A 13116-nucleotide genomic window follows, 5' to 3' on the forward strand; every position below is an offset into this window, starting at 1 on the left:
GAGAAAGAATAAAAGGCATTGCCTTTTTAAAATGGAAAAAAAAGTAAGGAAATAAGGATTTACTGTCATTATTTTTTCCTAATGTTGCATTTGATGTGTTTGCCAATGCTATATGCCACAGAAGTGAAAGACCTCATTTACTTGCAGGAGTAAATGTTTGGAGTGCTTGTTTATATTCTTGGACTATTCAAAGAAATCATCAAAAAAACGGATTAAAAAAAAACGGATTAATATTTTCAACCATGTGTGCAGATACGAGATAAAGTTGAAGATTACCAGTACTCTTATGTACCAGTTATTACATTAAGGATCTTGAGATGGGGATGTTATCCTGGATAACCAGCTCCAAAATATAGTGGTTTATGTACGTCTTCATTGCAAAGTCTTTACCAAAATAATTTTCAGAGTTGTATTAGTCAGATTAAGCTGGGTTTTGCTACACTAGCCATGCTGAAGTCTTAGTGGCTTACATGTTAGTGTGCAGTACACATGCACTGTAAGTTGGATAGTGGCTCCTTTGGGACCTGGACTGCTCTCTGGAATATTGCCATTTTCCATGGTGGTGGGAAAGAGAATGAGGAATTGCATACTGGCTCCTAAAATCTGTTCTCTGAAAGCAACATGTCTCTTTTATTTATATCTCATAGTTGAAAAAAGAAAAAGTCAATCACTTGGACTCAATTTAACTTTCAAGGGTCCATGGTGTACTTAATGGGTAGCAGTAATGATTACAGTAGTATTTAAATATAAAAATCAAGACCAAAAAGTCCAAGAAAAAGATTGTATGTGATTATAGAAAGTATAATCCTTGATATATATTGAAAACATAAATAACAACCCCAAAAATATAACAAGTGTTTAGATCAGTATGAAAAAGTTTAATAGGGATCCCTGGGTGGCGCAGCGGTTTGGCGCCTGCCTTTGGCCCAGGGCGTGATCCTGGAGACCTGGGATCAAATCCCACGTCGGGCTCCTGGTGCATGGAGCCTGCTTCTCCCTCTGCCTGTGTGTCTCTGCCTCTCTCTCTCTCTCTCTCTCTCTGTGTGTGTGACTATCATAAATAAATAAAAATTTTAAAAGTTTAATATATAATCTCAATATGTGAAAATCTGATTCAAATGTATTAAACAAACAGATTTCAGGCTTCAAATAGAATAAAATAGCCAGAGGATAAGAACAGGCAAGTCTCAAAAGATGACATAGAATATAGTAAAGCATATGAAAAGTTAAAATATGAAAGGTTTTTTTTTTTAAGATTTGATTTATTTCAGAGAGCAAAGGAGAGCAGGTACCCTAACGGGGTGAGGGTGAAAGGGTGGGGAAGAGGGGTGAGGGGCAGAAGGACAGGGAGACGCAGGCTCCCCACTGAGCAAGGATCCCGATGCAGGACTTGATCCCAGGATCTCGAGATCATGACCTGAGCCAAAGTCAGATGCTTAACCAGCTGAGCCACCCAGGCACTCCTGAAATACCGAGTATTGTTTGTTTAAATTAGGGGAAGAATTCAATAAAAATAAGAATAATGCTAGTGAATTTATGGAGAAATGGGTTAATCATATGATACTGGTGGGATTAGAAATATAATCCTTTTGCAAAACAATTTACATATTGTATCATGCATCATAAAAATATTCATTCTCTTTAAGAATTTCACTTTAGGAAGTTTACTCCAGTTAAAAAGAAGAAATACTAAATGAGTTAATGGTAGTATTTTTAATAGTGGGGGAAACCCATCCATTTATTGTGTAATTTTCTTTAAGGGCATGAAATACTATGCCAGGCTCTGTTTGTGCTCAGCGCTGGGAGTACACAAATGATTGAAGATAGCCTTCTTGACTTGTCATAGTTTCCAGTTCGATGGTGAAGAGATGGTGAAGATGGTGAAGAGAAGGAGAAGACAAGGAATGGAATGCCTAGAAAATAACATCTGAGTTTAGTTAGGAAATATAAGCTTAACCTAAATGTGCAGTGGTTGGGAAATGTTTCAGCATTTTTTTTAAAGATTTATTTATTTATTTATGAGAGAGATTGAGAGAGAGAGAGAGAGAGCGCGCGCGGCAGAGACGCAGGCAGAGGGAGAAGCAGGCTCCATGCAGGGAGCCCGACGTGGGACTCGATCCCGGGTCTCCAGGATCACGCCCTGGGCTGAAGGCGGTGCTAAACCGCTGAGCCATCCGGGCTGCCCAGCATTTTTTTTTTTTTTAAGGTTTTATTTATTCATGAGACACAGAGAGAGACAGACACACAGGCAGAGGGGGAAGCAGGCTCCATGTGGGGAGCCTGATGTGGGACTCGATCCCAGGACCCAGGGGTCACGCAGATGCTCAACTGCTGAGCCACCCAGGCATTGCTCAGCGTGTTTTAATATATCAACATAATTATTTTGCAGTGGTTCAAAGCATTTCTTACAAAAACTACCTGTAATGGCATGAAGAAATGTAAAACGGAAGATTCTAAAATATGAGTACTATGATTACAGACTGAAAATATTTGGACAAATGAAGATTGTTATAACAGTTTTGAAGGAAATTTTAAAAATTAGGTAAATTAGAAAACACCACTTTCTCCTAAAAACACATAACTCTAGTCTATGAAAAACAAATAAGATATATCCTAGTTGAGGGACATTCTGCAAAATACCTGAGTAACACGCCTCAAAACTGTCAAAACCATTAAAAGCAAGGGGAAGTCTGAGAAATTGTTAGAGTCCAGAGGAGCTTAGGGAGCCATGAGAACTTAAATGTAATGGGATAGATGGAATCCTGGAACAGAAAAAGGATATTATGTAAAAACTAAGGAAATCTGAATAAAGTATAGACTTCAGTTAATAATAATGTATCAATATTCATTAATTGCAACAAATGCAGTAGTAATGTTAGATGTTAATGGTAGAGGAAACTGGGTGTGCCGAATGTAAGTACTCTGCATTGTTTTTTGTAAATCTTATACTATCCTAAATAAAAATCCTAAAAATTTTATTTTTGAGGAGATGGGGGTGGGGGATGTACATAGAGGCATTTGTTCATCACCTTCTGTGGAAAGAAAAAAATGTATGCCAAATTAATGTATATTGTTACAAATATTTGTATAGATGTAGATTAATTCTAGAAGGAAATGAAGTGAAAACCAGCTTTTAAAGAAGCTACAAGGTGGTGGTGAAGTTTATTGGAAGCAAGCAAGATTAATTTGAGTTTGGATGGAGGCAGTGGTGGTACTACCACAGTATGGAGAGAACTTGTGAGTCAGGTCGGACTCTTATTAGAAGCAATAATCATGTAGTGTTCGGCAGGGATCCAGGACCACAGCAGAGTATGTAATATATGGGATCTGTTGCTTACTGAAAAAATTGATTTGAAATCTTTACATTTTATAATCAAATCACTTTTGTCTAATCTTCCCTTGAAGAGAGCATCAAAAAAAGTTAGAATTCTGTTGAATTGAGTGTAGTGCCATCTGCTGGCACTGTTAACTAAATACATTTTAAAATCATTTTATGATCTTGTAATGGCTACTGCTTTTCCTAATGCATTGTTCCCTTGGTTATATTTGTTGTATGCTTATGCATTCTTTTTGTTATGTTTAATTGATGTTCCTTTTTAAAAAATCCTATGGTATGCCTAAAATTTAATTCATCACTACTTCAGGTTTTAAGAAGATCTCACATTTGGCTTGTCAGTTTTAGCTGGGACTTAAAATAAGTCATGTATGCATAGACCTTTTTTCCTTTCTTCTTGTCAGTAACCCTTTATGGTTAAAACCTAATTTTATCTCATACATTTAATGAAATTAAATTTGAGTGACTCAAAGTATGTAATTAAGTACATTTAGCTTCTTGATTCAGACTTTGTCCTATTAGAATGATACCTGACAGCATACATTTACACAGGGCAGATCATAAGCATGTAGTTGATCCCTGGCTTGCTAAAATCACTGTGTATGTGGGCTGAGCACCAAAGATAGGCAGGTAACATGTGCCTTGTAGGTAACATGTATGTCCCCTAGAATGTTGTTGATTTCTCCCTCTTTGGCGCGTGGGGGGGGGGGGGGGCGGGGATTGGAAATGCATTTACTTAATTAATTTGGAATTGTGGCTTTTTCATCTCTTTTGCGCGTGCACATGGCTTTCTCTCTTTCTCTCTGGCAATTATGTTTTGCCCTCTTTGAATTATCTTCATAGTCTTTGCCCATTTTGTCAAATGTGGTGTTATTTATGCTTTTCTCAGAGCTTAGTTTTGTGTGCACTAGGGCTGTTATTGCCAGTATTCTTATATTTAAGCCTTTGGTCTGGCTGGAAGTTATCTGAAATAAAGAGGGAGGTGAGAATAGGTAGGCTGGAGTCTGGTCCTGTCAGGGGGTAGTCACATCTCAGGGATGCCTGGGAAATTGACCTGCAATTTACCTTGTCCTGTAGTAAACATTGAAGAAAGTCCTAAATTAGCTTTTTGAACAAGTTACTTAGACTTGGTATATGGCCAGAATTTCTGGAACAGTCAGGAAGGTTGCACACTCATAAGAACAGGAAGATGCATCCTTCTCTCAGGAGGAGAACCCCATCCTTCTCTCTCTCAGGTATCTGTATGTTCTTTTTTTTTTTTTTTTTTTTCAAGATTTTATATATTTATTCATAGAGACAGAGAGAGAGAGAGGCAGAGGGAGAAGCAGGCTCCATGCACGGAGCCCGACGCGGGACTCCATCCCTGGTCTCCAGGACCACACCCCAGGCTGCAGGCGGCGCCAAACCGCTGCGCCACCGGGGCTGCCGCATCTGTATGTTCTTAGGCAGATATGGGCTGACCTGGGAAGCCTCCATTAGTTTGCCCTGAATTCTGTTGTGTGTGGCCCTGTTATTTTCAGGTGCATTTCAGTATTACCTACCATTAAGGAAACTATATCCTTGGCTATATTTTGTTGACATCTTTCTATCAAGCATATCAGTCTTTATGTTGGAGATTGCTAATTTTTTTTTAATCAAATGGCTAGCAATTGTTCATTTATACCATATATTGAATAATACATCTTTCCCTCCTGATTCTTTTTTTTTTTAAATTTATTTATTCATGAGAGACAAAGAGGTAGAAACAGGCAGAGGGAAAAGCAGGATCCCTACGGGGAGCCCTATGAGGGGCTTGATCCTAGGACCCCAGATCGAAACCTGAACCAAAGGCAGATGCTTAACCACTGAGCCACCCAGCCCTCCCCCCCCCCCCCCCGCCCAATTCTGATTCTCATTCTTCAAGCTCTCTTCCGTTGCCCTGTTTATTACTGCATCACTCCTATTTTGCTTTTGTTTCCTTCAGTGGTAGGGCAAATCTCTTCCCTTACTCTTTTTTTCCTGAATATTCCTAATTTACTCTTTGCACATTTATTCTTTCAAATATACTCTTCTATCAAATCAATTTTTAGAGAACCTTTTCTGCTAGAGCACTTATAAGACATCTGTATTTAGTTGTTAATAAACGTAAGCTCTGGGCCATAGAGGATTCTTTAGTTAGTGCTGCTTCCCTTTTTTTAAAAATAAAAATGAATGTAACTAAAGATTTAATAGGTCTAGCATTCTAAAAAAGTTAACTAGATTGCACACAGACACCTGGCAACTAGTTGATTGGTTATATTCCACCCGGGCATTTGAATAAACATGTTTATGACATCTACCATCTTGATGTACAAAGCCAGCGTTTGCGTCCACCTGCTGTGTGACTGCAGCAGCCTGCAGCTGCTCGGGATCCCAGCTCTTCTCATTCTCGTCTGTTACTTCAGCATTAGAGTTTGGAGGTGTCTTCTCCTTCCTTCAGTTCACTTCAACTATTGAGCTGTAAAATCCTTTGGTTGTTGGGACGCCTGGATGGCTCAGTCCATTAAGCATCTGACTCTTGATCTCAGTTCAGGTCTTGTTCTCAACGTTAGGAGATCAAGCCCTGCCTTGGGCTCCATGTTGAGGGTAGAGCTACTTTAAAAACAAAACAAAAACTTTGGCTGTTAACTAGCTGCTTTAAGGATCTTCCTATGGCTGCCATTTCTTTAGTATAGAAAATCATTTTATGTTAATCTTAGAAGGCATCTTGGAGGATTTGTAATCTAGTAGTTTTTGAACTCTTTTAAAACAGCTGCATCTTGTTCCTCCCCCTTGCCCCCCCCCCCCCCCACTAAAGGAATATTAATATAAAACCTCAGTATCTAAAGACCGGGTAAGTAACAAAGGGCTTTGTTTAAGAAGTGAATGAATTGAGAGTGGGGCTTAAGCCTTGGAGCTCTTGACACCCTGTTGTTGGTCCTTGAGGCACTTCAGAGGATCTGTGTCCTTATCTTATTCATCCTTCTCTTTTTACAGATGAAGGACCTGAATCCTATAGTAGTGAATTGCCTCACTGGGTGTAGCCTAGATAAGAAAGTGGCAGACTTTGAATTCAGGAGCCTCTCAGTCAAGGACTTTTTCTGTTACACCAAGCTGCTTCTAATGGATTTACCACATTCTTAAAAGTTACAGTGGTCTACATATGTATTTTTAAAGTAATACTAATTTCTTGGCAAGTATCAATTAAATTGTTTCTTGGTCCCCATTTAAATCGAAAAATTATACAATTTAAAAGTATAATTAAATATGTGTTGAAAATGTATCTGATATGTAATAGCAAATTTGTAATTAAAAATTGTACGTTTATTGAAGATACACTTATTGACATGAACACAGTATATTTTTTGTGTTTTTTTGAAATTAAAAAAAATGTTTATTCCTAGGCCTAGTGATTAATAGTGATTATCTTGATAGTGTTGTCATTCGTCACAGTGATGAGGTACTAGTTCTACAGTTCAGTTTCCAGGTTAAAAGCGAGAAAAATAATTTGAAATCCATATTACAAAATTTGTTTTTTTGGAAATGAAACAGGTTGGAGATTCGCTTTAACATCATTACTTCTGCCTTTTAGTGGGAATAACTTTACCTCTCTGGAATTACTGTAGGGATATTTTTAAGTTATCTTTTAAAAATCAAGTTTCTTTTACTAAAAAGTAAAAACAAAACCTTGTAGATGGATAAAACAGATTTAATATAAAAATGTAACTGGAAGAAAAAAGTGATTTTTTTGCAGTTTCTGTGGAGAAACTAAGAGTATAATTTAATCATTTTGTATAATAAATGAGGTTTCTGGGGATAAAAATGGAATTAAAGTCCCTGGAAGCATTAGGATAGTAAGCCTTAAAAAGAGATTTATTTTTTATTTTGTGAATATTATTTTTGCCTGTAAAAGTAAATAAGAATAGTAATTTGCCTTAACAGATTTTCATATTGAAATAGGTTTTTTTTTTTTTTTTTGAAATAGGTTTTAAAGTTATTACTTTTTAGATCTTACATTGTCTTTATTTAGGTTTTAATTTCTTATTGCGAGGTTCTTGCTTCCAGTATTTGACTTAGGTTTCTTACCTACTTTGTCCTTCCACTCTGGATTGTAAAGTTCTGGAGGGCAAGTGACTGTCCGGACCACAGTGGAGCCTGGTGCAAAAGGAAAAATCAGCAATACTGTTGTTGCTGTCTATATTTAAAAGGTTGACGTTTGGGAATTTCTTTTTCTTGCATTGGCTTTGATTTTTAAAACATAATCTATTAAAATATGTATTTAAAAATTCCTGTATATACGTTAACATATATATATTAGTTTCAGGTATACAATATAGTGATTCAGCAACTTTATACATACACTGGTCATCGTGATAAGTGTACTTTGTAATCCCTTTATCTATTTCACCCATTGCTTCCTCCAGCCATCTGTTTTTCTCTATAGTAACAGTCTGGTTTTGGGTTTTTTTTTTTTTTTTTGGTTTGTCTCTTTTTCTTTGTTTCTTAAATTATACATATGAGTGAAATCATATGATACTTGTCTTTCTCTGACTTATTTTGCTTAGTAATATACCGTATATCCATCCATGTTGCTTCAAATGGCAAGATTTCATTTTTTTTATGACTGATGTTCCATACCACGTCTTCTTTACCCATTCATCTATTGATGGACACTTGGGCACTTTTTATCTAATTACTGAATTTTTTGGCAACCTCTTAAACTTAATGTTGGTTTTATCATATCCTGACTTGAGGATGCAGTACACCATATTGTGCTTTCTGGATAGCAGGCCAAACATGTTCAGTTTTCTGTTGTCATATAAAAGATAATTGTATCTTAGTGTTGTGTTATATTGAGGAAGCTATGCATAACAAATTTTGTATTTTCAATTAGCAATAATCGCGCCTCGGATAAACCTCATTGGCTACGATACTGCCCCTGCGCAAAGCTCAAATTTTGTATTTTAAGTAGAAAATTATGTATAGCGTACAAGCTTTGAATGGTTGTAATATTCTGTAAAACTGTTTAAAATTAAGAGTGTTGGCCTATTTAGAAGTATTTAAGCAGACTTATATTTTATCAGAACTGACCTGTTGTTCCTTACTCACTTAATGGTAGATGTTTAACAAGCCCTCAGCATAAAGGAGTTTAAGGAAAGATAGTATCCAAAAATAATAGAAGAATAATTTCCATTGGTTTGTTTCTTTACCACTTTAGAGTTTATTTGGCATGTGATGAAGGTTTTAAAGTGTTAGGTGTTAGAGTGTTGTTGAATGGCTGTGTTGTATACCTGAAACTAGTGTAATGTTTGTTGCATGTCACCTGTACTCAAATTTAAAATAAAAAAGAGTGTTAGAGGCAGCGGTTATGCTGGAATTAAAAAAAAAAAATTGGTCTGAGAGAATGAGAATTGATTTGATGAAGTAAGAGTTCTATGGAGCTAAAGATGAGTTTCAGTTGCAAATTTGTCACTAACTTCTAGGTTCACAGCTTTCTGTTTTAAGAGTATGCACAAGGGGTAGATCTATTAAACATGCTTTTTCTCTGCATCTTTAGAATAAGATAAAACTAATCATTTCAATAGTGAACATTTTTCAAACAGTGCAAAAGTGGTAGTAAAATATTGAAATGTTTTCTGTACCTTTCTTCTTAACTTTTGCCTTTGTGTGATTTACTCTTTAACAGGAAATCAAACCCCAAAGCCATTATAACCATGGATATGGTGAACCTCTTGGACGGAAAACTCATATTGATGATTACAGCACATGGGACATAGTCAAAGCAACACAGTAAGTTTTACGTTGTAATCATTTTCTTCTTGGACATAGTATTTCTTGTGAAATATGAGCACATGTATTTATTTATCTTTATTGATAATTCTCTATTTGATACATTGTTCTCATACATGCTCCTTGTATAAATTTAACATAGCTGATATAAAGTCTTTGTCTAGTCAGTCCAATGTCTGGGCCGCCTCAGGGACTGTTTCTGTTAATTGCTCCCCCATCCTGAGTGAGTTACAGTTTCTTGTTCCTTTGCATCTCTTATAATTTTTTTTTGTTGAAAACTGGACTATTCAGATTCTATGGGGTGATAGTTTTTGTTTGTTTTAAGATTTTATTTGAGAGAGGGGGAGAGAGAGCACTGAAGGGGAGGGATTGGGAGAAGCAGGCCCCCCACTGAGCAGGGATCCCAATGTGGGGCTCGATCCCAGGACAGGAGATCATGACCTGAGCCAAAAGCAGATGCTTAACCAACTGAGCCACCCGGAAGCCCCTGAGGTGATAGTTCTTATATTAGATTCTCTTGGGGTTTTTTGTTATTTGTACCATTTCTAAACTAATTCTGTAAAGTCTGTGTCTTTGTCATGTATGGCCACTGAGGTCTCTGCTCAGTTAGTTAGTGGTCAGTAAATGATTGGACAGAAACTTCTTAAGTGCTTTTTGCTTGCCCAGAACCTCAAGGTCAGTCAGACTAAGAGCTTAGGGCCTTCCGAGGTCTTTGTTGAACACGTGCACACCACCTTATGCTGGTGAAGGGCCTTCTAGATCCCCAGGGATCTGTCAGAGCTTTTCAGGCCCCATGGATATCTTTTCCTCAGCTTCCGCTTTTAAGCTTTTTGATTTGTCTCCTGTTTGACCCAACTGTCATCTATTCTCTCAAGCAGCTGTGGTATTAAAATATTTCACAAATAGGCCCCCAGGGAGAAGCTTTTCATGAGTTTAGGTGAGGTTCCATAGATAAGCCTTTCGAGTGGAGTCTTGTTGGGAACCACCAGGCAGGTCAAATAATGACTTCTCTTTTGGACTGAGGCTTTGAGAGAACCCTCTCCCTGTTCTCACTCCAGGTACTGGTGTAACCGAACCATTGTGAGTTCACTCCTTGGTGGGTCACAGGTACCCCGGTGGAGTTGTCCTACAAAGTAAATGTTATTTGCAGCAAGTGAGGAGGTCATGGGGAATAACTTGCAAAGCTGTGACTCCCTGAGCAAGGGTGGATGGATTCCTTTTATTTAGGGTTAAGATGAATATTTTAAAAAGGGATTCTTGCCATCACATGTAGATGCGGGCATGGGTTTGCACACTCGCCTTAAGAAAAAGGAAACATGCCTGACATACATTGTATGTTATGTAGATGAGACCTGTGCTCCTTCTTGGGCAGAGATTTTAGTGTTACAGTGAGTCAAGGTAATTGTCAGTCATTCTAGAGGTTACTCCATGGTCCGTCTGTACAGGTGCACTTTGGGGCTTGGAATCAAACTGGTGTGGATGGCCTGGGCCAGCTGGAGGTCTTGTGAGGGCCATTGCTATCCCTTGAGGGGTGCTTTTGGCTTCCATTTGCGGGAGTTAAGAGATAGCTGGAAAGAAGAGCTTAAGGAAGAAATGTGGGACAGAGGTCAGTGAGTGGGCAGTAGGAGGTTAGTTAGGTCTTGGGGTCTAGCTGGTGATGCTAGTACCAAGAATACAAACATTTTTTCAAGGCTGCTGGGGAGCAGAGAGGCTAGGATTGAAATGTTAAAGTACCACAAAGTTCTCTGTTCTTAATGAAGCTCATTGTTCTTTTTGACTGAATGCTCCTTGGATTGCTGATAGCCTTTTATTAATGTCCAGAGTTCTGAAGAAGTTGACTGTTGACACTTAATGCCAGTTTTTTCTTTACTTTGGTGGAGAGACAAACTTTCGAAGTTTCTTAGTTCAGTGATGTCACTGTACTTTCCTGAATGTTATATAGTTGAAAATCAAAGCACATCTTGAATGTTAGTTATATAGTCGAAAATCAGAGTACATCGTGCGGCCTACTCTTAGCAAATTCTGCTGTGTTACGTTCATCTTTCCTTTTGAAACTGCTCCTTTTGATATCTCCTTTCTCTCATTTTTGATTTATCTGTTTCACCCATATGCATCATTTCCATCAGCAAATAGACTCCAGTATCTATCATATTAAGAAAAAAACAACCACTTTATCCTTCACATACTCTTGTAACTGTTCTATTTCTTGAAAAATATCTATGCTGTCTGTAATTTCTACCTTTGAAAACACTTATTTAAATTGTGAAACATCTCAATTCTTTGGTAAGGTATAGAGAAGAACATAACTGTCAGATTAAGCAGATGCTACTAACATTTTGCTGTAATTGCTACAGGTTGCTCAGTGTGCTACTACTCTCTTTCTTCTCCCCAAGGAAACTTCTCTTGAAACTGCTGTGAATCATTCTCATTCCTGTACATTTATTTCGACAAACATCTATAAACAAAATATGCCATTGTAATATATGCCTAAAATTTATATAAATTGTGTTCTACTCTGCATATACTTTACAGCTTGTTTATTTTTTTTAATAAAAAAAACATAGCTTTTGTGATTTATTAGTGTTGGTAAATAAGGGCCTCATTGTTCAACTGCCTTGCATTCTTTTTTTTTTTTTTTTAATATTTTATTTATTCATGAGACACATGGAGAGAGAGGCAGGGACACAGACAGAGGAGAAGCAGGCACCCTGCAGGGAGCCCAATGCGGGGGGGGGGGGGGGGGGGGGGGGGACACGACGACGACGACGACGACGGACACGGGACAGGACGGGACGACGACAACTTGACTCGATCCCCTGAATCATGCCCTGAGCCCTGAGCCGAAGGCAGATGCTCAACCACTGAGCTACCTCAGGCGTCCCTGCTCTGTATTATTCTCATTCCTTGCTGAGGGACACTTAAAATAGTTTCTGTAGTACTTTTTAAATTGCAAACATTGCATCAATGAATGTCCTTTTTCCTGTGTATACAAGTACTTCTAGGGTAGATAACTCAAGTGGAATTTCTGGCTTCTACATTATGTTCCCTCATCTTTACCAACTATTGCCAAATTGATTTCCAAAGTGTCTGTGCCAGTTTGTACTTGCACCTGCACGGAATGAATTCTTTGATTACTTCTTGCTAAATCCTAGTTTTGTCACACTAACAATTGTCAGGGTTTTTTGTTTGTTTTTGTTTTTTTCCCCAAGATTTTATTTATTTATTCATGAGAGACCCAGAGAGAGAGAGAGGCAGAGACAGGCAGAGGGAGAAGCAGGCTCCGTGCGGGCAGCCCGATGTGGGACTCCATCCCCTGACCCAGGATCCAGGATCACGCCCTGAGCCAAATGCAGACGCTCAACTGCTGAACTACCCAGGGGCCCCAACAACTGTCAGTTTAAGAGTTGTGAAATGTTTTTTTTTTGTTTGTTTTGATTGTCTTTCTCTGATTACAAACGGTGTTGAATATATTTCCTGTGTTTATTAGCCATTTAAGTTTATTCCTGTGCAAACTGCCATTTTAAATCCTCTACCCATTTTGGGTTCTTTTGTCTTTTTGTGATTGATTTGTAAAAGTTTTTTATGTATTTCGGTGGAGTCCAAAAGAAGTGAATGGTATCTGTGTCCTCTTGGTGCCCTCCGGAGTCCTGTCTTGCTACTCTCCTCCACCCCTTTGCACCCCCCAGTCATGCAGCTCACCATTCAGTACTCCTTTCCAGGGTGTCAAAACTCGTATTTTTTTTTCCTGCAACAATGTGATAGGAACTTGTCCTCTGGAAACCTGGACTTGCACAGAGGTTCTCTCATCTGTGGGTTGTTGTCTAAGATAGCATCATCCAGGGTTTCCAGACCCCTGTCAAGAAGGACTGGAGCCAGTTTATGGGCCACTGCAAGATCCATGGTTGGATCTGTCTGTATATCTGTTACCCAACACATGGGTGGGTGAGACTTCTCAGCTCCCTTCAAGTGTGGTACTGGATCCGACAACTCCCACA

The 13116-nt window shown here is 38.3% G+C and overlaps 1 protein-coding gene and 1 pseudogene across 6 annotated transcripts in view; one reads left to right on the forward strand and one right to left on the reverse strand.

Moving 5' to 3' along the window:
• Positions 1–13116, forward strand: part of ZDHHC17 (zDHHC palmitoyltransferase 17) — a 189731-nt gene that overhangs the window by 17451 nt on the left and 159164 nt on the right. For all 6 annotated transcript variants that reach the window (XR_012005673.1, XR_012005674.1, XM_072772849.1 and 3 more), the window contains exon 2: positions 9018–9121. Coding sequence is in view for 4 of the 6 variants with exons in the window: in XM_072772849.1 (XP_072628950.1) it covers positions 9018–9121 (104 nt within the window). In the remaining 2 variants the exon portion in view is untranslated. The remainder of the gene's footprint in view (positions 1–9017; positions 9122–13116) is intronic.
• On the reverse strand, positions 8206–8282 carry LOC140603281 (U4 spliceosomal RNA; annotated as a pseudogene).

This window comes from Canis lupus, chromosome 13 (assembly GCF_048164855.1).
Source record: "Canis lupus baileyi chromosome 13, mCanLup2.hap1, whole genome shotgun sequence".
NCBI classification, from domain to species: Eukaryota; Metazoa; Chordata; class Mammalia; order Carnivora; family Canidae; genus Canis; species Canis lupus.